The sequence below is a fragment of the Leopardus geoffroyi genome, chromosome C3 (genome assembly GCF_018350155.1).
Source record: "Leopardus geoffroyi isolate Oge1 chromosome C3, O.geoffroyi_Oge1_pat1.0, whole genome shotgun sequence".
NCBI lineage: Eukaryota > Metazoa > Chordata > Mammalia > Carnivora > Felidae > Leopardus > Leopardus geoffroyi.
Window position 1 is genome coordinate 99770463 of NC_059338.1, and position 25814 is coordinate 99796276.

A 25814-nucleotide genomic window follows, 5' to 3' on the forward strand; every position below is an offset into this window, starting at 1 on the left:
TGTAACACTGTGTGCCAGCTGCACTTGAATTAAAAAAAAATCATCTCAGAATTTTATAAGCATTATGACATTTGTTTTTGTTTTTCATATAGTGAACATATTTGCCTGAAATCTCATTTTTACTCAATAAACAATTTTTTTCTATTTTCCCCTGTAGTTTCAGAGATGCATGAAATAGCACTGTACTTTGTTAAAATGAAATGTTAAATGCAAACATTTAAACACTTACATGTTGCAAATTACCAAATGGACAAGTAATTTGGGGGAGTTTGAGAAGTTACATTTATTATGAATAATCTTAAATCGATGTCTAGATTTTATCTAAACTTCACAGCCCCAGGAAATATAGTGAGTTTCTCAAATTAAATGGAAAGAGCTTCACTTTCAGTTTCTACCATTTGGCTCTTTCACAAATCTGCTTCATTTTTTGTGAAACATTTTTGTGATACTAGAAGGAAAATATGAATCATTCTCATGTGTTAAAGTATCTTGGGCCAGGATTTATTAGAACGTTGGCAAAGACTTTATCTGCTCTGTCTTCACGTACAAGTATTGGCTGTTTCCTCTTGGGCTGATAACGGCACAGATTCTCATTTACTTTGTGGTCCATTTTCTTCTTATTCATGAATCAGCTTTGATTAAAGGTTATTTCAGAAGCCAAGCAGGTATCATCAAAAGACACTTTTGTGGCAGACAAATAAGTGTCAGTGACAGTGATATCATCAAGCTCTGTGCTGAAATGATCTGACTCCTTGATGACACTGTAATTTAGGGCCACACTGTAGTTAGCGGGTTTCTCCACTGGCTTCTGTTTGCAGTTGCAGAGCTTTCTGAAGGCTGCACGGAATTTCTGGGACATGAGATTATAAATCACTGGGTTGATGGCACTGTTGAGATAAATGCAAATTCTGCAAAAGAGCAAGAACCAATTTTCTTGGAAAGGGCTGGAGAGAAACGAGTTGACAACGACAAGAGTCCTGTAGGGCATCCATAAAAGGGCAAACAGAATTACAACCACTGCCAGCATCTTGGTGACCTATGGAGAAATAAAGAGAAATGCACTGCAAACACAAATGAAAACAGAACAAACAAATGAAAATAAAAACAACTCCCTCCCCCCCACCCCCTTGCAATTAGTTCCCAAGATGTAGTCTGAGACAAGGACTTAAATGCAGGTGGTTTATTTGTGAGATCATCCCAGGAAACAGGATTAAGGGTAAAAAAAGAATGTGATGGAAGAGGAAAGCTAAGATGGGGTGATGGCTCCCACTGTGCATTTCAGGATTATCTGTCCAGGGAAAGAGAGGCCCTGGCATCTGTCCACTGGCTGCCATCTCCCTTTTGTTGAGGAGTGCCCTTAGGGGCTTTAATTGGTCCATACATTCAGAATTCTCCTGCTTGGAAACTCCTGGCGGCTTTAGAAAGAAACTTGAGGCAGAGAAGCTAGACAGGGGACAGTGAACACCAGAAACAGGATGCTCTCTGCAAATAGGAACCATCCACTATAACAATGGCTGCAATCAGAGTCCAGCTGAGAGAATGTGACACAGGCCACCATAAATGTCTGTGACAAGTGTTGGGAAACCTAGGGTCTAATCCCATCTTTACTTACCTTCTATATGGCCCTGAGAAATGATTTTAACCTTATAGCTTGTCTGCAAAATGGAGCCAGTATTGTTCCCTTAAATCCAAGGAGGAACGTAATAGTTTGAAAAGGAGAAAATGTCTTTTTAGAAAGCCAATGGTTATTGAATGTCTACTATGTGCCAGACACTAGACTAACTGCTTTGCATATGTCACTACATTTTAAAAAGCTGAAAACACAGGGTGCCTGGGTGGTGCAGTCAGTTAAGCCTCTGACTCTTGATTGTGGCTCAGGTCATGAACTCACAATCATGGGATTGAGTCCTGTGTTGGGCTCCCCGCTGGGTATGGAGTCTGCTTAAGATTCTCTCTCCCATGCTTGCTCACGCACATGCTTTCTCTCTCTCAAAAACAAACAAAAACCCCACATTTAAAAAAAGAGCTGAAAACCTTCCAAAATATGTATGGCATCTTCCATTTTTCAAGTTAGAAAACTAACGTGTAGGTGCTGGTGAGTACTTTGGCAGAAATGGCAGAGTCTTAGAGTTGGGATCGGAATCTAAGTCAGCCCAGATCCAAAGTTTTGCCCTTCTCAACTGCACAACTTTCCTTCAGCGTAAAGGGAGATGCAAGATGGAGAAAATAAACTTTGAAATTTTACGTGGAGCTGACCCTACTCCTAAGAACAGCAATGCACAGGAGCTAGGACAATAGGTAGGATGGACTTGATATCCAAGATTACCCAGGGACAAGATTACCAAAGAGCATCGTTTAGAAGATTCTTCTCTCACCTTCATGCTCGGTGAGCAGCTGGGGCTTGACCTGGACCCAGAGTTAGGTCATTTGGCTTTGTCTATATTAAGTGGTTTTAAGACCTTAATGAAATCATTCATCTGTACTTCCATTTCTCTATCTGAAAATATGCCTGATCATAGTGTTTCACTTACGTCATAGAGATATTGAGAAAATAAAATTTAAAAATAATGAACACGTTAAGGGCTTTGGAACTCTAAACCACTATGAAAATGCTATCCTTTGATTAGTGACAGTATAAAGAGGACACAATATTTCAATTCTGTGAAGGGCATATTAAAATTGTAGCTGTGGTTATCTTTTGGGTGGGGAAGATAATTGATTGCTCTTCTTCTAAAGCAACACTTTACACATTTAAAAATAAGTTTTCAGGGGTGCCTGGCTGGCTCAGTTGGTGAAGCATGTGACTGGTGATTTCGGGGTTGTAGATTTGAGCCCCATGCTGGGTGTAGAGATTACTGAAAAATAAAAAAAAAAATCTTTAAATAAATAAATAAATACATACATAATTTTCAGTTATTTTTAGTCTCTCACAGAGTTTGAGAATTTTCAGCTTCCTTGGCCCAGACCTTCTAGATGTTCTGAGCTTGAAAACTACCCCAAATGGAAGGAACTGATTCTTCCCTCCTCATCCCTCCAGACTTCCCAGCTGTTTTACTGAAGTTAATACCAGCAGCCTCTATCTTGTTCTGGCATCGAGGGGAATCCTGTTTTCAGAGAGGGCTTTTTAAAGTTCTTTAGTGTAGAAATAAAGATTCCGCATCTAGACATCTACTCTGTCATCAGTATCTACTATAAATTCATCTCCCTACCTTGTAATAGAATCTATACCTGGTAATAGAATCCATCAGGGTCTCCTGAGTTGGAATACCTCCTTTTATCCCTAGCACTTAAAAAAATTTTTTTTTAACATTTATTCATTTTTGAAAGAGAGAGACAGAGTGTGAATGGGGAAGGGGCAGAGAGGGAGACACAGAATTCAAAGCAGGCTCCAGGCTCCAAGCTGTCAGCACGGAGCCCGATGTGAGGCTAGAACTCACAGACCGTAAGATCATGATCTGAGCTGAAGTCGGCCCCCCAACCGACTGAGCCACCCAGGTGCCCCTATCCCTAGCACTTTTAACCTTCTGACACTGGAGCTCTGTTTCACTCTTAGCCATATCTCTTTTGCCTCAGCTAGGAATTCCCCTTGCATCCTACATTGTGGAAGTAGATACTTTCTTGCTGTTATTCTTTCCAGATCTATAGCAACTGTCTCTTTCCTTGACTCTCCAAATATAATCTATGGCTACAAATAGCCTTTGTCTGTCTTTCTTTCTTTCTTTCTTTCTTTCTTTCTTTCTTTCTTTCTTTCTTTTTCTTTCTTTCTTTCTTTCTTTCTTTCTTTCTTTCTTTCTTTCTTTCTTTCTTTCTTTCTTTCTTTCTTTCTTTCTTTCTTTCTTTCTTTTTCTTTCTTAAACCATTACAATCTCTTTTTGAACAACTCCTACTACTTCCTTGCAGTGATACCTATGAGCTATCCACCTCCTCTCAGGTTCCTGTTTCCTCCCTTCTAGGGCCATCTTATCACTTTCTTGAAGCTCTCCCTGCCCTCCAAGAATGGTCCCATGTCCCCTCTTCTGCTTCACTCATCGTACCCTGAGCTTCTCTTCAGACTCAGTGCACAGAGTTAACACTTCATATTTTGCTCGCTGTGGGTAGAGAAGTTGTTCCATGAGATGGTGTAATTTTCACATTGGTTCATATAATACCAAGTAAAATATTCCAGAGATTCTGACTTCTTTCAGAGATAAGAAGGATTTACTCAGTCAAGAGGTTAACTGAAGCCTAATGTTTTTCTAAGAAGATTTTTAAGATTATAAGTAAATACTTTAATTGGTCCTAGGAAATCACTTAATCCAGTGATTAAGTATTCTGCGCTTCAGAGGGAGCTACAGTAATTATCATCTTTATCATCATCATCCCTGCCTTTGTCTTCTCTCTAGTACTCCAGGTTCTCTGACATCAGGTCACTGCTTCACACTCATTAACATCTTCCCACTCCTTGCCAAGGACTCAGCATTGGATATTTGAATCTTTGCTTCCTGAACGATGAGATTGGTACCATCACATTTAAGTTCTTTATGATGGCTCATCATAAAGGTACGTAAACATTATCTTATTTTTTTTTTAATTTTTTTTCAACGTTTATTTATTTTTGGGACAGAGAGAGACAGAGCATGAAGGGGGCAGGGGCAGAGAAAGAGGGAGACACAGAATCGGAAACAGGCTCCAGGCTCTGAGCCATCAGCCCAGAGCCCGACGCGGGGCTCGAACTCACGGACCGCGAGATCGTGACCTGGCTGAAGTCGGACGCTTAACCGACTGCGCCACCCAGGCGCCCCAACATTATCTTATTTAATGCTTATAATAACTCCATGTGTAAGCTAGTGTTAGCTCCATTTTGCATATTGGGAAACTGGGGTTTAAAGAATCTGTGTGATTTGTCTAAGGACACTACATGAGTAGTGAGTGACAAAGTTGTGACTCAACCTAAGTCTACTTAACCCAAAACCCACGCTCCTTCCTTTATACTTTGCGCTCTCTCTCTCTCTCTCTCTCTCTGAAAGTCTTTTGCATTTCCAACTATGAGATTTCTACTGGGTTATCCCCATTCTGGTCACTTAAACCTTTAACTTCTTCTAAGTATAAATCCAACATACTTATTGCTGTTAAATTTCCAACTTAAAGGTTGAATTTCATCTGCCTTTGTGGTTTTCTCTACAATTGTCAGGTGAAACATTGAACCCACATTTAATAACTACCTACCTGTTTTCACTTAATGTCACTGAGGGAGCATTGTTTTTAAGAAAAGCAACATGTTTCAAGGTTAATATTTCTGCCATACGCTTCCACAGTTCCCCAGGAAAACTTTGACATCACTACCAAAACTTTTTATTGCAATGAGCTATATCTGTCCACTTCTCCAATATATGGTAATCTTCTTCAGGGCATGGGTAAGTTTATTAATTTCTTTGTCCTCAGGGATTTAGTACAGTGTGTGACATAAGATAGCCCCCAGTAAATGCTGAATAAATTCAGGCATGGAAAGAATTATTTCAAAATATAGCCATGATCCTTTTCTGGATTGTAATTCTCTAACATACTGTTAGGGGATTTTTGCAAACATTTGACTTTGTAATGTTAAAAAATCTGTTTTAAGTGGAGATTGGTTAATTAATAAAATGAGTTCTAAATACATTTCAGTTTTTGTTGAAATAAATATATTTTTAAAAATGTAAGGAAGTGTGGAGTGAAATATGTTTCTAAAATTGATGAAGTGGAAAATACACCTCCAGTGGGATAATAGAGAATACATTTAACTCCACTTGTAATTATTTTTAGTTAATTCCCAGAATTTTTTATTGCATTTAATCACTTTCTAAAATATTCATAAGTTTTTAGTGTAACCATAGCTTGGATTTTAACAGCTCTTATTCAGTATAGAAGCAAACACCTAGGAAAAAATGTCCTGGTGTTTGTCTTTCATACCCAATTAGTTTCACTGTGGTTGTTGAAGTTTTATTTTTGTTGCTATTCCTTATCCCAAATAAAGGGACAAAGATGCAAATTTGAAAATATCTTTGGGCCATTGTTTTTAAGCATTGACATTTTTGCTAGGGCGATGTATGGGATATGTGATAAGGTGAAAGATTGCTTCTTTACAAGCCTCTGTACCAGAATGTGAAGGTCCTTGAGAAACAGTATGACACAATCTTCAGGGAAAAGGATTTCACAACATACTTTTGATTGGGAAGGAATTTATCCATTCATTTAGGAGATTCATTTGCATCCCTACTGGGTGCCAGTCAATGTCTTGGCTCTTGAGGATTTGATAGTGGTCCAGAGAGACCTTGCCAACGGCTTCATGTACCTTATAATCTGATGGGCAAATAAAATACATTGTGATGAATCCTAAGACAGAGAAAAGTTTTGGTTCTATGAGAGTACCTGATCTGGAATTGAGGTTGAGTGGTGGTTTGTGACGGTTTTCTGGTCTCAGTGACATCTAAGCCAAAATCTGGAGGTAAAAAGAAGCAGGAAGAGTGTTCCTGAAGACATTGGATGTGTATGGTAACCTGGAGGCATGAGATAGCGGGGCATATCATGGGGGCCCGAAGTGATTTAGTATGCAAGTCCCAATTGCAGATCACGTGACTAAATGGAGCTCTCTCTCTCTCTCTCTCTCTCTTCCTCTAGGAAGATTTACAAAAAGCCATTATTTTTATTACATTACAAAAGCTATCAGTTTTCTCTGATGAGGTGATGTCACACTGTGGGGTGCCTGGCCTTCCATGGCTAGGCCAGAAGGAGAGATGGAGCTGCCAAAGGAGACACAGTGGTGAGTTCTGCAAATGTCAGCTCCATGAAGCCCCATTAGTCAATGAGGAGGTAGGCAGCCATTTTTGCACAATATACTGAGGGCAAGAAAAGGAAGCTGGAAAAGTCAATTGATTAAAACATAGTGTTTGGAGAGAGAGGGATTGCATACAGAGATGGTTGAGGGGAAGAGCAGGGTGGGAACAGGAGGAGCTAAGCAAGGGCCTCTGTCTTTGGCCACCATGGTGAAGGGTTATCTTTTTCATGAGGATAAACTTGAATATTTTAAATCAAGCCCTTCTAGGGGTGCCTGGGTGGATCAGTCAGTTAAGCATCTGACTTTTGCTTAGGTCATGATCTCACAGCTCTGTGCTGACAGCTCAGAACCTGGAGCCTGCTTCAGATTCTGCGTCTTCCTTTCCCTCTGCCTCTCTCTGGCTCTCTCTCTCCTTCGCTCCCCACCCCCATCTCAAAAATAAATAAACATTAACAAAATTTAAAAAAACAAATCAAGCCCCACTATTTACACTTTACTTTTCACCGTAATTATGTGGAACAGTGGCATACAGTGTTCATAAAACAGTTTGGATTCAGTCCTTTTCAACACATCCTTTGTAATCATTATAAAGCCTCTAGATAAAGACTCTAGTAGAGATTTTCTTTTTCTTTCTTTCTTTCTTTCTTTCTTTCTTTCTTTCTTTCTTTCTTTCTTTCTTTCTTTCTTTCTTTCTAATGTGAAATGCACAAATTTCTATCTTCTGACTGTTACTTTTTTTTTATTATTTTTTTTTATTATATGAAATTTATTGTCAAATTGGTTTCCATACAACACCCAGTGCTCATCCCAAAAGGTGCCCTCCTCAATACCCATCACCCACCCTCACCTCCCTCCCACCCCCCATCAACCCTCAGTTTGTTCTCAGTTTTTAACAGTCTTTTATGCTTTGGCTCTCTCCCACTCTAAACTCTTTTTTTTTTTCTTTTTTCCTCCCCCTCCCCCATGGGTTCCTGTTAAGTTTCTCAGGATCCACATAAGAGTGAAACCATATGGTATCTGTCTTTCTCTGTATGGCTTATTGCACTTAGCATCACACTCTCCAGTTCCATCCATGTTGCTACAAAAGGCCATATTTCATTTTTTCTCATTGCCACGTAGTATTCCATTGTGTATATAAACCACAATTTCTTTATCCATTCATCAATTGATGGACATTTAGGCTCTTTCCATAATTTGGCTATTGTTGAGAGTGCTGCTATGAACATTGGGGTACAAGTGCCCCTATGCATCAGCACTCCTGTATCCCTTGGATAAATTCCTAGCAGTGCTATTGCTGGGTCATAGGGTAGGTCTATTTTTAATTTTCTGAGGAACCTCCACACTGCTTTCCAGAGCGGCTGCACCAGTTTGCATTCCCACCAACAGCGCAAGAGGGTTCCCGTTTCTCCACATCCTCTCCAGCATCTAGAGTCTCCTGATTTGTTCATTTTGGCCACTCTGACTGGCGTGAGGTGATACCTGAGTGTGGTTTTGATTTGTATTTCCCTGATAAGGAGCGACGCTGAACATCTTTTCATGTGCCTGTTGGCCATCCGGATGTCTTCTTTAGAGAAGTGTCTATTCATGTTTTCTGCCCATTTCTTCACTGGGTTATTTGTTTTTCGGGTGTGGAGTTTGGTGAGCTCTTTATAGATTTTGGATACTAGCCCTTTGTCCGATATGTCATTTGCAACTATCTTTTCCCATTCCGTTGGTTGCCTTTTAGTTTTGTTGGTTGTTTCCTTTGCTGTGCAGAAGCTTTTTATCTTCATAAGGTCCCAGTAATTCACTTTTGCTTTTAATTCCCTTGCCTTTGGGGATGTGTCGAGTAAGAGATTGCTACGGCTGAGGTCAGAGAGGTCTTTTCCTGCTTTCTCCTCTACGGTTTTGATGGTTTCCTGTCTCACATTCAGGTCCTTTATCCATTTTGAGTTTATTTTTGTGAATGGTGTGAGAAAGTGGTCTAGTTTCAACCTTCTGCATGTTGCTGTCCAGTTCTCCCAGCACCATTTGTTAAAGAGGCTGTCTTTTTTCCATTGGATGTCCTTTCCTGCTTTGTCAAAGATGAGTTGGCCATACGTTTGTGGGTCTAGTTCTGGGGTTTCTATTCTATTCCATTGGTCTATGTGTCTGTTTTTGTGCCAATACCATGCTGTCTTGATGATTACAGCTTTGTAGTAGAGGCTAAAGTCTGGGATTGTGATGCCTCCTGCTTTGGTCTTCCTCAAAATTCCTTTGGCTATTCGGGGCCTTTTGTGGTTCCATATGAATTTTAGGATTGCTTGTTCTAGTTTCGAGAAGAATGCTGGTGCAATTTTGATTGGGATTGCATTGAATGTGTAGATAGCTTTGGGTAGTATTGACATTTTGACAATATTTATTTTTCCAATCCATGAGCAGGGAATGTCTTTCCATTTCTTTAAATCTTCTTCAATTTCCTTCGTAAGCTTTCTATAGTTTTCAGCATACAGATCCTTTACATCTTTGGTTAGATTTATTCCTAGGTATTTTATGCTTCTTGGTGCAATTGTGAATGGAATCAGTTTCTTTATTTGTCTTTCTGTTGCTTCATTGTTAGTGTATAAGAATGCAACTGATTTCTGTACATTGATTTTGTATCCTGCAACTTTGCTGAATTCATGTATCAATTCTAGCAGACTTTTGGTGGAGTCTATCGGATTTTCCATGTATAATATCATGTCATCTGCAAAAAGCGAAAGCTTGACTTCATCTTTGCCAATTTTGATGCCTTTGATTTCCTTTTGTTGTCTGATTGCTGATGCTAGAACTTCCAGCACTATGTTAAACAACAGCGGTGAGAGTGGGCATCCCTGTCGGGTTCCTGATCTCAGGGAAAAAGCTCTCAGTTTTTCCCCGTTGAGGATGATGTTAGCTGTGGGCTTTTCATAAATGGCTTTTATGATCTTTAAGTATGTTCCTTCTATCCCGACTTTCTCAAGGGTTTTTATTAAGAAAGAGTGCTGGATTTTGTCAAAGGCCTTTTCTGCATCGATTGACAGGATCATATGGTTCTTCTCTTTTTTTTTTGTTAATGTGATGTATCACGTTGATTGATTTGCGAATGTTGAACCAGCCCTGCATCCCAGGAATGAATCCCACTTGATCATGGTGAATAATTCTTTTTATATGCCGTTGAATTCGATTTGCTAGTATCTTATTGAGAATTTTTGCATCCATATTCATCAGGGATATTGGCCGGTAGTTCTCTTTTTTTACTGGGTCTCTGTCTGGTTTAGGAATCAAAGTAATACTGGCTTCATAGAATGAGTCTGGAAGTTTTCCTTCCCTTTCTATTTCTTGGAATAGCTTGAGAAGGATAGGTATTATCTCTGCTTTAAACGTCTGGTAGAACTCCCCTGGGAAGCCATCTGGGCCTGGACTCTTATTTGTTGGGAGATTTTTGATAACCGATTCAATTTCTTCGCTGGTTATGGGTCTGTTCAAGCTTTCTATTTCCTCCTGGTTGAGTTTTGGAAGAGTGTGGGTGTTCAGGAATTTGTCCATTTCTTCCAGGTTGTCCAATTTGTTGGCATAGAATTTTTCATAGTATTCCCTGATAATTGTTTGTATCTCTGAGGGATTGGTTGTAATAATTCCATTTTCATTCATGATTTTATCTATTTGGGTCATCTCCCTTTTCTTTTTGAGAAGCCTGGCTAGAGGTTTGTCAATTTTGTTTACCTTTTCAAAAAACCAACTCTTGGTTTCGTTGATCTGCTCTACAGTTTTTTTAGACTCTATATTGTTTATTTCTGCTCTGATCTTTATTATTTCTCTTCTTCTGCTGGGTTTGGGGTGTCTTTGCTGCTCTGCTTCTATTTCCTTTAGGTGTGCTGTTAGATTTTGTATTTGGGATTTTTCTTGTTTCTTGAGATAGGCCTGGATTGCAATGTATTTTCCTCTCAGGACTGCCTTCGCTGCGTCCCAAAGCATTTGGATTGTTGTATTTTCATTTTCGTTTGTTTCCATATATTTTTTAATTTCTTCTCTAATTGCCTGGTTGACCCACTCATTCGTTAGTAGGGTGTTCTTTAACTTCCATGCTTTTGGAGGTTTTCCAGACTTTTTTCTGTGGTTGATTTCAAGCTTCATAGCATTGTGGTCTGAAAGTATGCATGGTATAATTTCAATTCTGGTAAACTTATGAAGGGCTGTTTTGTGACCCAGTATATGATCTATCTTGGAGAATGTTCCATGTGCACTCGAGAAGAAAGTATATTCTGTTGCTTTGGGATGCAGAGTTCTAAATATATCTGTCAAGTCCATCTGATCCAATGTCTCATTCAGGGCCCTTGTTTCTTTACTGACCGTGTGTCTAGATGATCTGTCCATTTCTGTAAGTGGGGTGTTAAAGTCCCCTGCAATTACCACATTCTTATCAATAAGGTTGCTTATGTTTATGAGTAGTTGTTTTATATATTTGGGGGCTCCGGTATTCGGCGCATAGACATTTATAATTGTTAGCTCTTCCTGTTGAATAGACCCTGTAACTATTATATAATGTCCTTCTTCATCTCTTGTTACAGCCTTTAATTGAAAGTCTAGTTTGTCTGATATAAGTATGGCTACTCCAGCTTTCTTTTGGCTTCCAGTAGCATGATAAATAGTTCTCCATCCCCTCACTCTCAATCTAAAGGTGTCCTCAGGTCTAAAATGAGTCTCTTGTAGGCAGCAAATAGATGGGTCTTGTTTTTTTATCCATTCTGATACCCTATGTCTTTTGGTTGGCACATTTAATCCATTTACATTCAGTGTTATTATAGAAAGATACGGGTTTAGAGTCATTGTGATGTCTGTATGTTTTATGCTTGTAGTGTTGTCTCTGGTACTTTGTCTCACAGGGTCCCCCTTAGGATCTCTTGTAGGGCTGGTTTAGTGGTGACAAATTCCTTCAGTTTTTTTTGTTTGGGAAGACCTTTATCTCTCCTTCTATTCTAAATGACAGACTTGCTGGATAAAGGATTCTCGGCTGCATATTTTTTCTGTCTAGCACACTGAAAATCTCGTGCCAATTCTTTCTGGCCTGCCAAGTTTCAAAAGAGAGATCAGTCACAAGTCTTATAGGTCTCCCTTTATATGTGAGGGCACGTTTACCCCTTGCTGCTTTCAGAATTTTCTCTTTATCCTTGTATTTTGCCAGTTTGACTATGATATGTCGTGCAGAAGATCGATTCAAGTTACGTCTGAAGGGAGTTCTCTGTGCCTCTTGGATTTCAATGCCTTTTTCCTTCCCCAGTTCAGGGAAGTTCTCAGCTATTATTTCTTCAAGTACCCCTTCAGCACCTTTCCCTCTCTCTTCTTCCTCTGGGATACCAATTATGCGTATATTATTTCTTTTTAGTGTATCACTTAGTTCTCTAATTTTCCCCTCATACTCCTGGATTTTTTTATGTCTCTTTTTCTCAGCTTCCTCTTTTTCCATAACTTTATCTTCTAGTTCACCTATTCTCTCCTCTGCCTCTTCAATCCAAGCTGTGGTGGTTTCCATTTTGTTTTGCATTTCATTTAAAGCATTTTTCAGCTCCTCGTGACTGTTCTTTAGTCCCTTGATCTCTGTAGCAAGAGATTCTCTGCTGTCCTCTATACTGTTTTCAAGCCCAGCGATTAATTTTATGACTATTATTCTAAATTCACTTTCTGTTATATTATTTAAATCCTTTTTGATCAGCTCATTAGCTGTTGTTATTTCCTGGAGATTCTTCTGAGGGGAATTCTTCCGCTTGGTCATTTTGGATAGTCCCTGGCGTGGTGAGGACCTGCAGGGCACTTCCCCTGTGCTGTGGTGTATAACTGGAGTTGGTGGGCGGAGTCGCAGTCAGACCTGATGTCTGCCCCTGGCCCACCGCTGGGGCCACAGTCAGACTGGTGTGTGCCTTCTCTTCCCCTCTCCTAGGGGCGGGATTCACTGTGGGGTGGCGTGGCCCGTCTGGGCTACTTGCACACTGCCAGGCTTGTGATGCTGGGGATCTGGCGTATTAGCTGGGGTGGGTAGGCAAGGTGCACGGGGGCAGGAGGGGCAGGCTTAGCTCGCTTCTCCTTAGGTGATCCACTTCAGGAGGGGCCCTGTGGCAGCGGGAGGGAGTCAGATCCGCTGTCGGAGGTTTGGCTCCGCAGAAGCACAGAGTTGGGTGTTTGCGCGGAGCGAGCAAGTTCCCTGGCAGGAACTGGTTCTCTTTGGGATTTTGGCTGGGGGATGGGCGGGGGAGATGGCGCTGGGGAGCACCTTTGTTCCCCACCAAACTGAGCTCTGTCATCCGGGGGCTCAGCAGCTCTCCCTCCCTTTGTCCTCCAGCCTTCCCGCTTTCCGAGCAAAGCTGTTAACTTATGACCTCCCAGACGCTAAGTCACGCTTGCTGTCGGAACACAGTCCTTCAGGCCCCTCCGCTTTTGCCCGCCAGACTCGGGGGCTCTGCTTGGCCGGCGAGCCGCCCCTCCGCCCCGGCTCCCTCCCGCCAGTCCGTGGAGCACGTACTGCCTTGCCGCCCTTCCTACCCTCTTCCGTGGGCCTCTCGTCTGCGCTTGACTCCGGTGACTCCGTTCTGCTAATCCTCTGGCGGTTTTCTGGGTTATTTAGGCAGGTGTAGGTGGAATCTAAGTAATCAGCAGGATGCGCGGTGAGCCCAGCATCCTCCTACACCGCCATCTTCCCTCCAAGATTCTTCTGACTGTTAAAGTTGAAATTATGGTTCCTTCAGGAAATACTAGTTCAACGCTGCATATATGTGCTGCATGTGAAAAACCAGGCCTTTTGGGTTCTTTATTTCAGCCTGCTAAGGATCCTTGTATAACTAACTACTATCCCATGTACTATGATGTTTACTATAAATTCTAAAACTATTAACTAATGTTTGTATATTGTTTTTTAAAAAGTGTTAGATTTATGTACGGGAAAGTCGCAAAGATAATGCAGAGTTTCCATATACTTTACACCAAAGTCCCCTGTTATTAATACTTATCATTAACACACCTAAAAGTGTGGTGCATCTGTCACAATTAACAAACCAATATTGATAATTTTTCTATGGAATTAGTTAACTTCATACTTTATTCAAATTTTATTGATTTTTCCTGGCTCACTTTTTCTGTTCCAGGATCTTGTCCAGGATACCATGTATTTATTAATCATCACATCTCCTTAGGTGCCTTTGAGCAGTGACAGTTTCTCGAACTTTCCTTACTTTTGAGAAGTACCAGTTAGGTATTATATAGACTATCCCTCAATTTGAGTTTGGCTGATATTTTTCTCACACTTAGAATGAAGGTATGGATTTGGGGGAGGAGGGCCATAGAGGTGAACTGTCATTCTCAACACAATACATACACCAAGGGTGCATGTTATCAGCTTGACTTATGACTAATGTTAACCTCATATTTTGTTTTATTTAGACATAGATTACATATAATTAAATTCACCCACACTTAAAATGTATAGTTCAAGTTTTTAGTATACTCACAGAGTTGTGCAACCATTACCACAACCTAATTTTAATTTTTTTTTTAACATTTATTTATTTTTGAGACAGAGAGACAGAGCATGAACAGGGGAGGGGCAGAGAGAGAGGGAGACACAGAATCTGAAACAGGCTCCAGGCTCTGAGCTGTCAGCACAGAGCCGATGCGGGGCTTGAACTCACGGACCATGAGATCACGACCTGAGCCGAAGTCGGACGCTTAACCGACCGAGCCACCCAGGCGCCCCACCACAACCTAATTTTAGAATCTTCATCATTCTGAAAAGAAACCCCTCATCCATTACAAGTCATTCCCACCTTCCCCAGCCCTAGGTTGCCCTAGGCAGCCACTAATATATTTATGTCCCCATAGATTTGCCTATTCTGAACATCTCATATGAATAGAATTAGTCTTTTGTGGTATGAATGGCTTCTTCCACTTAGCATAATGTTTTAAGGTTCATCCACAGTTGGGGCATGTATTAGTACTTTATTTATTTTTATTGCTGAATAATATTCCACCCTATGTATATGCTACATTTTATTTATCTGGTCATGTGGCTGGTTTGCACTTTTTACCTCTAATGAATAATATTGCTATGAACATTTGTGTACAAGTTCTTAATGTGGATATATGTTTTTATTTTTCTTGGGTATATACCTTGGAATGGAGCTGCTGGGTTGTATATTGCATTTTAAGTTATAAAGCATTCAAGAATATTAAACATTTAATCATTAGAACAATTCTGAGAGATAATTATTAATATAATACCTGGTAAAAAGTACTAATTGACTTTATAGACATATCAGGACTCAACAAAGATACAGAATGAAGAAAGACAAACCTAAAACAGTTGGGATTAGTCTTAGGCTGCTCTTGAAAATTGGAGAACAACAGCAAGACAGAAAAACATGAGTGAGAGAAAATGGATTTTTTTGGAGAAGTTTATTATTTATTTATACTTATAAAATTTTCACTTATCAGGTTAGCCTGTTTGGAATGGGTTCAAGAACTGGTGGAAAAAGTGGATAGTGACTATAAAAATATCTTTTGAGAGTTTTGCTGGAAAAGGGACTGGTAATATAGAAGAGTTGCCAGAGTGGGATGCAGAGTCAATCGATTTTTTTCAAAAATAGAAGATATTATATCTTTGTTTACTGAAGGAGCAATCCCATAGAGAGGGGAAATTTTGTGATCCAGGAGAGAGAAAAAGAAGACAATTGGAAGAACTGTGTTCATGAATAGGGAATAGTACAGGGTGCACAAGTGGTGAGGTTGGCCTCTTCTCAGACATATACATGAAAACACTTTTTTAATATCTTCCCATTTTCTCCTTAGCCACACTCAATCTAAAAGATCAAGATAATGCAGGAGAAAAATGTCACTTTTAAGTCAATACCCTAAATAATAGCAGCAAATTATTTACTTCCTTGGAATTAATGAAGTACTTTCATTGTCATCAAGTTATTTTGTATTTTTTCCCTATGAAATCTGTAGGACAGGTGTTACTGTTCCCATTTCATTGAAGAGGGACGGAAATTGAGCTCAGAAAAGTGCAGAAATAAGGTCACACAACTCGTATATACGTATAAACAGCAAAGCTAGTTATTGGACTAAGGTCTTTTGATGCTACAACTAGTTTTCTTTCTAGATAATTCCAAAAATCAACATGTATAGTGAGTTGAAGAATTCTATTGTTGTAAACAATGTTGATGAAATATTTGGAAAGCATGATATTATTGGCAGGAATCATTGGTAGCCCTAGGACTACGTGTGTTTTTTTGCCCAAAATTGGAGTGCTACATTTAGAAAGTATTGATTAGGGAGAAGACAGTTGTCATAACAAGGCAGATAGGGATCCTTCACACCAATCTACTTCCTAGGGAAAAAAACCAAACAATAAAATTTAAAATGAAAAAGTAATTAAATGGAATAAAAAATAAAGTGAACTGAAAACTTCTATTTCAGGGGTCACAGTGCAATTAGCATGTCATTTCTGAAGATCTGGTTACATGGGATTTGGGGACATTTTGATTCATTATCAGAGATTAGCTTATTAGTCTGCCCAGGAAGTCACAGGGAGTTAATTGATACCTCAGTTCTCTGGAAGATTTTGTTGGAATTCTTGTACAGATTCAGAAAAAATTCTGACTTTTGATTTTATGTTTGATTCAGAAAAATTCTGTGCATGGTCATGGGTCTTGCTATTATCTAGACATTCTTCCTTGGGAGAGAATTGTGGTGGCATAGTCCTGTCTGTTAGTGAGTGGCAAAGTGGAGTGGGTACAGAGGAAAGAGTTAGGGTTGGGGTGCAGCGGCTTGGTTTCACAATCCATCTCTGACTCTGAGGAGATTGGGCAGATCGTATGACCTATGTCTAAACCTCATTTTCCAGAGCCGGTAAATATGGAATCTATATTTATCTCAAAAGTCTCTCCAGTTCCAACATTCTAAGAAGATATAACTTACATATTACGGTAACATAATATGCAGACATATTTGTGCTCATTTTCACATAACTGGGGGTTATTTGGCGGCTGTTAAGGCCAGGCAAAGGGAAATAGTCCCTGGAGCATATGTATCCGTCAAAGTGCTGATAAACTATAGTAATAAATTCAATTCCTCACAACAGTGATTGTCAGTCATCATCTTAATTGCTGCATTCACAGAGAGGATTCTCTGAAGTTTCCTGAAGTGCTGAAGAACTTACTAGAATTCATTTTAACTTTCTATAGTTAATTAAGAACAAGGTGCATCTCTAGACCCAAAACCGTGGTCTCCTAACCTTTTATTATTTTCCCTTAAAAATTTTTTTAAAAATATTTATTTATTTTTGAGAGACAGAATATGAGCAGGGGAGAAGCAGTGAGAGAGGGAGACACAGAATGCAAAGCAGGCTCCAGGCTCCAAGCTGTCAGCACAGAGGTGGATGTGGGGCTTGAACTCATGAACTGTGAGATCATGACCTAAGCCGAAGTCAGACGCTCAACTGACTGAGTCACCCAGGCGCCCCTATTATTTTACCTTTTAAAGTTTATTATAAGTGGGGCACCTGGGTGGCTCAGTCGGTTGAGCGTCCGACTCTGGCTCAGGTCATGATCTTGTGGTTTGTGAGGTCAGGCCCCACATCAGGCTCACTGCTGTCAGTGCAGAGCCTTCTTTGGATCCTATGTTGCCGTTTCTCTCTGTCCCTCCCCTGCTTGTGCTTTCTCTCTCTCAAAAATCAATAAACATTAAAAAAAATTTTTTTCCTTAAAGTTTATTATAAGTGAAATACTGTTGAAGAAATTGAGTTATAGATAAGTATTGGGACATCACTTTAAGAAGAAAGCCAAATAAGTGAATCCTCTTTAAGGAGTACTGTCAACGTATGCATGTATGTATGTATTATTATCATTATTATTATATTTATTTTTAAGGAATACTGTCAATTTAAAGACTGAAGCTTTGAAAGGAATGCTGAGCCAAAAATTATTTAATAACAGGTACCAGGGTCCATTCAAACATTTGGCTGAAATTAAGTGGCAGAATATAAAGATTTCAGGGCAATCTTTTTTTTTTTTTCAATATATGAAATTTATTGTCAAATTGGTTTCCATACAACACCCAGTGCTCATCCCAAAAGGTATCAGGGCAATCTTAAATACTAATACTAGAAACGCTTTCTTAAAACTAAAACTTTAAACTAGACTTAAACTAAAATCTTTCATAAAACAAAGCCATGTAAAAAGAGATGACAACCATATCAGTAACTTGCATTTGAAGATATTTACCACTTTTATAATGAATGATCTTCACGAGTGTCATCACAGGTAACTTTAATTTGTGAATCATACGCTCTTTACTTGTTTTGGATCCCACATTCTATAACACCAAAGTTCTGGTTTTGGCTTCATGACCAAAGTAAATCATCAAACAAACTTTTATTGGATCTCTAATACATAAAAGGTTGGGAGAAGTCCTTAGTAAATATGCCTGCCACATAATGAGGGCTCAATGTACAGTCGAATCATTACGAGTAAATACTTATTTTTCTTTAATATTTATTTTTCACATCTGTTAAAATATAATTGAGAAGGCATTTATGGGTTTAGGACTCTTTAAATCAGCAAAGTGCTTTAGTTCCTGTACTTCTGGCCGGAAAATTCCCAATTTCAAAAAGCGTACTCCTTCTGGACACATTTTCTTGGTCAATGAATACAAAACCGTTAGCTTTAATATTCTAATGCCATTCTTTGAAGAGTAACAATATGTTCTGTGTTTGGATCCTGTCCATGTTCTCCTGCACTGCTGCATTTTAACAAAGTGTTCTGTTACTGGGAATATTTTGCTCTCAGATGGCCTTCAGCAAAGTGATCAATGACCCCTTGCATTTTGTTACATTAATTGAGCCAGTTGAGGAATATATTCGATGAGACAATTATATAAATCTGAATTTAAGTAAGCGTCTACACTGATTGGGAGCTCTGGGATTTTCCTCACCGAGAGTGTTCTGTCTGCTTTGTTTTGACTTGGAGCCTGGCAATACAGTTTTTAAAAGACAGTTATAATCAATGTGGGGTGCTTCATACTAAGGAGTGAGATCATTGGTGAGGTTCAAAAATTAAATGATGGGGCCACCAAAGGGCTTGGAATCAACTCAAAGTCAGTTAAAGTACAATAAAAGTGAATGAAGTCTGAGTGGTGATTCATGGTGGAGAGACCATGGAATGTCAAATCCTGCCTTGTGGATTACTAACAGATTTCTTGGCAAGAAGCCACCTAGGCAGGATAACACATGGGTTCTTTATTCCACCTGTGAAGTACTATATCTAAATATTCCATTAAGAAGAGTCACTCTAGCTAGAGGTACAAAGTATTTTCTGGGCTCTATTCTGATTAAGAATGTCCATGGAAAATACTAGCAGAGATTCACAGTAGAGAATGCTTGGTTGTATTTAGTGATGCTTGAGGAAGGCGTAGTGATTAAGGGAGAAGTAGGGATTAAGGAAACAAATAGTGGCACAAGATTTTTGAGTATAAATTTGCAAGTGTGGTGTATCCAGTGAAATTGAAAGAAAACTTTCCTCCACAACTGTATAGGTGCTGAGAAAATGGACTTGTCAAGCAGAGCTGTTTTCTGAGTAAGACATTTGTGGAGACAGGAAATTGGGCTCTATACCCCGGGGGGGCTTCATGGGCCAGTGTGGTCATGAGCTGGCACTGCCCTTGGTAAGATACCTGAGCATGGCTGAGGGGTGGAGTTATAGAAGGACATACTCCCATGTAGAACACCATGTGACCGTTCCTCTGTGACATCCACAGTGCTCCAGAAAATTTGCAAAGCATCACCAAATACCAAGTGTGAGGGCACTGCTTATGGGAAACAGAGTTCTGCATCCAAGTCTGATGTGGGATGAACCCTCAAAGCCTGTACTTTCTTTCATGAGCAAAGTTAGAGAGAGGTACAGACATGTGAAGAGTGGAAAAAAGTGATGGAGCACTGAGATGTTCTAGTTAGTGGAACTCGAGTTCAGGGCTAAATTATACCAAAACCTCTCAGGGTAAGAGAGACACTGAGTAGCTGTAAGCCTCATTTTTTGAGAAATTCTGAGAGTCTCTGTTAGAGGAGCACTGTGCAGTATTTCTTAACATGTTTCAGTATGGAGATAGGAAAACAGGATGAAAGTGCAAGGCATTCTTTACAAGAAAAATTTTTTTAATGTTTATTTTAGAGATAGAGAGAGAGACAGAGCATGAACAGGGGAGGGGCAGAGAGAGGGAGGGAGACAGAGAATCTAAAGCAGGCTACAGGCTCTGAGCTGTCAGCACAGAGTCCAACGTGGTGCTCGAACTCACAAGCCGTGAGATCATGACCTGAGCTGAAGTCACTTAACTGACTGCCACCCAGGCGCCCTGAAAGTGGAGGGTATTCTAATCTAGCAATAGGAATTAGCAGACGAAAGGGGAGTAAGAGCATGCAAATATGTGCAGTGCCTACTGTGTGCCAGGCAGTGCACTTGGCATTTTCTTCCTAAAAGCCCAACTTTGTCTGCACTTTACTGGACAAGACTGATGCTTAGAAAGTCGTATGCTGATGAATGAAAGCCACACTTTAAGGGCATGTGTATTTCACTGCAAGTCTCCCTATTCTCTTTACTATAAGACCTTGAATTTGGGGAAAATTTTTTTAAAGTTTGCAAAACCAAAAAACAAAACTTGGGTTGAAAGTCGGGAACTGGTGAAGGCTGTAAGAGAGTGGAGCAGGGAGAATGAAAAATGAATTCCTAGTTCCACCCAAGGGTTTATGCCTCAGCCCCTAACAGTGATTCCATTCCTTTTGTGCTACTAAGTTCTGAGGGAGCATGTTTTTTGAATGTTTCCGATTTAGGGGCTCTTCTGCTAACAGTGGAAAACAGTCCAGGGCTAGGTAGCATTTGTAGCTAGCCTTGAGGATTTGCTATAAAACTTTCCACAACACTAGCAACTACTGTGGTGTGGAGATTTCAAGGTTGGTTACAGTGTGATAATTGGGAGTGATGAAAGGCTGGCTCCCCTCCTGTTGCTTGTATGTTTTCTTGTTCATAGGATGCCGATGTTTGGAAACATGCTGGGAAGGGGAAAACTCAGCCAGCAGAATTGGGATTCAAATTATAATAACATCTCAATTTAGAAAATAAAATGTCACTCTAAATTCTTTCAGTATGAGCCATACTGGAACAATGCTACAGTTCATCTGCTGTGGGTTGAGTGTGCTATTTAGCCTTTAAATGTTCTCGAACTTCCAGGTAAATTATTGGCGAATGGCTAAGCATGTGGAAAAGCCTGCCCTACTGCCTCGCTTGGGTTTTCTTACCTTTGCTCTCTAGAATGTGTTTAGTTCTTCTGGTCATTTTTCTCTTTGGAACCAGACCTTGGAGATTCTGAATGAGGCATCTTGGTTGGCTCTGAGCTGAGAGTCCAGCAGCGGCTCTAACACTTCTATGAAGGTATCGGTCCTTTCCGAGGGAGCTATTTCCCAATCTCATCTCTCCCCTGTGCTTCCCTGGCCATGCAGCCTGGTGAGGTTGACACCATAGACAGTGACACACACACACACACACACACACACACACACACAAGCCCTCAGCTCACCCAGCAGGGGATGGAAAATCAATGAGAATATTTTAAAATGTAAAATGTGAATGATGGAGGGGGAGAGAGGTAATCTCTAGATAGAAGTAAAGCTCTCAGGGCTGCCAAAGTTTTAGTGCATATTTAGTTGTCTTGCTCCTAAAGATCTTGGACATAGTACCTCATCATAGGGTTGAGAGCACCTGGAAGGCAGCCACCTTCTTCTCTACCTGTGTCTTTCCTGGGGGAGACCGCCTGTAGCATGCTTGGGCCTGTCAGGAGTTATGGAGCTAATGTTCCAGCTGTCCCAAAAGAACTCACAGAAACAGCCAAATAAGGAAAATACATTTCTTTTCTTCAGCAAATCATAAATTCAGCACCTTTCCTTGATTTTTAGCTCTCCGATGGGCCCAACATGGGACTCAGAATCAGATGATGTGGTTTGAAATGTCAGCTTTACCAATTGTTGCCACTCAAAACTTGCTGAGCCTTGAGGTCTAGTTAATAATACATGAGGATTAATTGCAAGGAGGACGTGAAATCACATTGAAACATATACTAGACCTTTCTAATATGAGGTGCTGTTACATCCCTTATCCTGTCTTGAAATGTGCATCCTTGGTAAGGGGTGCTAACTTTATACCTCCTTGTTAGCCTAACAGATTGAGTGGAGCTACTTTGCATTTATCTGCTTTTACTGGTTTGATTAAAAACCTACATGAGTCTACAAGGCATATAATGCAAACCACAGCATGCTGGGCCTAAGCTATGATGCCCATGCTTTTATCACAGATTATTAAATCATTAGAGTTTCTTTTCAATGGTCTTGTCCAGGTTGTGTTAGTATAGTAGTTGAGGGAACAGGCTGGATTCTAATTCTAGTTCTGCCTCTCTCTAGCTATATTGGGCAACATATCTCATGCCTGTAAGCCTCAGTATACTCACCTGTGAAATAGGACTAAATGTAAAGAATACATGAAGTAATTTAGGTAAAGCACCTGCAAAGAGTATGGTCTTCAATAAACAACAGATAATTTTAACTATCTCTGGGAAAAGTGGAGGATTTAACCAAACAGCAGAGAAGACTCTGACAACAACAACAACAACAACAACAACAACAACTCCTTATTGTATGCAACAGATCTTAAACATAACACCAGGGACTTTATTGAATTATTTAATCTTTGCAGTATTTATCAAGTAGGTATTATTTTCATTTTATAGATGAAGAGAAAGAGATCCAGAGAAAAGAATATTAACTTTCTAGAGAGTGGCAGGTACTAACCTTTCCTTGGGTTGCTTTCTCACATATCTCTCTGTTTAGTTCATTTGTACTAACCATCCCATTCTGAGAGGATGCTATAGCTTCATTTGTTTATTGTCTCTTTTTCATTCTTAGAATGATAGCTCCTTCAGGATCCCTGCCCCACCTATATACATGGAGCAACATGAAGGTCTGGCATTTAGTAGGTACCATGAATAATCAAGAAATGAATGAATGAATTAATAAACAATTAACTAATGCTATTCTAACTTTTGCTTCTTCCATGCAGTTCCATCCACATGGTTGTTTGGTACTTCCAGCCCTAATCACAAATGTCATTGTTATTTTAGGTCTGATTGCTTTTCTGACACATAAGATCTTGCTGGCAGGAATCGTGTGCACTGCATATTTTTATCTCTAGCCTTTGAATCAAGGTTTGGCATAAAAAAAGTGCTTGGAATTAAAAATGAAAATCAAGAGGAGTATGGGCCAATATGGTGGAGAAGTAGGGGGATCCAAAGTTCCCTCCTCTCACAAACAAAGCAGTGTTGAAGCTAAAGGATTTTGAACTCCAAGAATCTGGGAGGGAAAGAGACAGTCACTTCCAGGGACCCACGGGGACAACCTGACAGGCCATAGGTGTGTGATTGTGAACTGGGAGAGATAAAATAAATGGATCCCCTTCTGTGGAGAGACAAAGGAAAGAGAAAGAGAGGCTGGGGAAGCATAGAACTGTATCTGGACAAGAGAAAAACCTCCGGCTGGGACTGAGGAAGATCCAATCTCTAACTGAGGGGCTTTCTCAGGACTGAGGCCGGCTGCCCGGATCGTGCCCCTGGCGAGGAAGGGAGCCAGTCCCAGCCTGGGTGGCTATGTCAGGGGTGCAACCCACAGTAGGAGAAAGTGATTGCCTGCCTGGAATGCTGTGGGACAGAACAAAGCCTGCCTGTGTTTGTCAGCCCGGGACCACACATTGGGCCATGCAGAGCAGTGCTTCCCCAGTACTGGGGCACGTGGAGCAAGAGTTTGAATCCCAGCTGAACACCAGGGCACAGGAGTCCATGGAGCAGGACAAACTGCCTGGTTTGCACCCACAGCACAGTGAGGATGGCACAAACAGAGTGGTTTGGACACCTGGTCTGTGGAGGAAATACTAGGGGGGTCATCATTTTTCTCCCCACAACAACCAAGGTGGGGACTCAGGGATCAGACCTTGGGGCCCACAGTGGAGGCAGGACCCACGCATACAAAACCACAACCCTCGGTGCCTGGTAACTGCATATCTACTAGAGCGGGACTGACGCTGAGGATCCCAACAGCCCATCCTCCAGACCAATGCTATTGCATTGCCTGATTTCACTCTTGGACAATTTTTATTATGTAGATAAATTCTTCCTTCCTTTTCTCCTTCTTATCTCTTCCCTCCTCTAGTCTGGTTACTCTGGTTGTTGGTTTGTTTAAGCAGACATATCTAATGCATTCCCTTGATACATGTTCCACACCTCCTTCTTTATTCTCTGTTCTCTGTCTCTGGATTAAGCCATATAGTTTCTCTGGTCAACTTTATTCTTTCTTTTTCCCCACCCCTGTCATTTCTCTCTTTGTGTGGGGTAAGGCCTCTTCCATCAGCACCTCTCCACCCTATTGTTTACTTGTAGCTGGTGTTTCTAGGTTTTTGTTTTTGGGTTTTTTTTGTTTGTGTGTGTGTTTGAGTGTTTTTGTTTTGTTTGTTGTTTGTTTGTTTTCCTTTACAGGGGTACTTCAAGAAACAAATCAAAGCACACTTGGTGGAGGGTTCAAAACATCACTACGAGTAGGGAGATAAAGTAACCAAACTCACAATAACAGACAGCAAATAACACTCTCCAAAAAACACCTCCTGAAGGGCCAGGCCCTGGACAGCGTATGACCCCTCTTTAATATAGCAGTGCTCACAGGTGCAGGATACATAACAAGTTTTAAAACACATAAGGGACAGAAAACTAGCCAAAATGACAAAACAGAAGAATTCTCCTCAAAAGAAATTCCAGGAAGAAATGACAGCTAAAGAATTGCTCAAAACAGATATAAGCAATATAACTGAACAAGGACTTGGAATAATAGTCATGAGATTAATCACTGGACTTGAAAAAAGCATAGAAGACAGCAGAGAATCTATTGCTGTAGAGATCAAGGAACTAAAACATAGTCATGATGAATTAAAAATGCTATAAATGAGGAACAAAATAAACTAGAGGCGGTGACAGCGAAAATTGAAGAGGCAGAGGGGAGAATAGGTGAAATAGAAGATAGAATTATGGACAAAAATGAAGCTGAGAAAAAGAGAGATAAAAAAATTCTGGATCACAAGGGGATAATTAGAGAACTAAGTGACTCAATGAAATGGAATAATATCCGTATCATAGGAGTTCCAGAAGAAGAGAGAGGCAAAGGGGCCGAAGGTGTGCTTGAACAAATCATAGCTGAAAACTTCCCCATTCTGGGGAAGGAAACAGACATTGAAATCCAGGAGGCACATAGAACTCCATTCAGACATAACTTGAATGGATCTTCTGCATGATATATCATAGTGAAACTGGCAAAATACAAAGATAGAGAATTCTGAAAGCAGCCAGGGATAAACAGGCCTTAACCTACAAGGGTATACACATAAGGGTAGTAGCAGCCCTATCTACTGAAACTTGGCAGGCCAGAAAGGAGTGGTAGGAAATTTTCAATGTGATGAATAGGAAAAATATACAGCCGAGAATCCTTTATCCAGCAAGCCTGTCATTCAGAATAGAAGGAGAGATCAAGGGTTTCCCAAACAAACAAAAACTGAAGGAATTCATCACCACTAAACGAGCCCTACAAGAGATCCTAAGGGGGATTCTGTTAGTATTGCAAAGACCACAAATGGCCAGCAACATCACTACAAGCATGTAAACTACAGATAACATAATAACTCTGAACCCATATCTTTCAATAATAACACTGAATGTAAATGGACTAAATGCTCCAATAAAAAGACATAGGATATCAGAATGGATAAAAAAAAATACCCATCTGTTTACTGTCTACAAGAGACCCATTTTAGACCTGAGGACACCTTCAGATTGAAAATGAGGGGAAGGAGAACCATCTATCATGCTACTGGAAGTCAAAAGAGAGCTGGAGTAGCCATACTTATATCAGACAAACTAGATTTCAAAT

At 40.2% G+C, this 25814-nt stretch overlaps 1 protein-coding gene across 1 annotated transcript in view; it reads right to left on the reverse strand.

Moving 5' to 3' along the window:
• Positions 1 to 258: 258 nt before the first annotated feature.
• The window catches only part of TRHR (thyrotropin releasing hormone receptor), a 52452-nt gene continuing 26896 nt past the window's right edge, over positions 259 to 25814 (reverse strand). Inside the window, exon 3 of the mRNA XM_045453891.1 lies at positions 259 to 1036. Coding sequence (XP_045309847.1) covers positions 629 to 1036 — 408 coding nt within the window. The 3' untranslated portion in view covers positions 259 to 628. The remainder of the gene's footprint in view (positions 1037 to 25814) is intronic.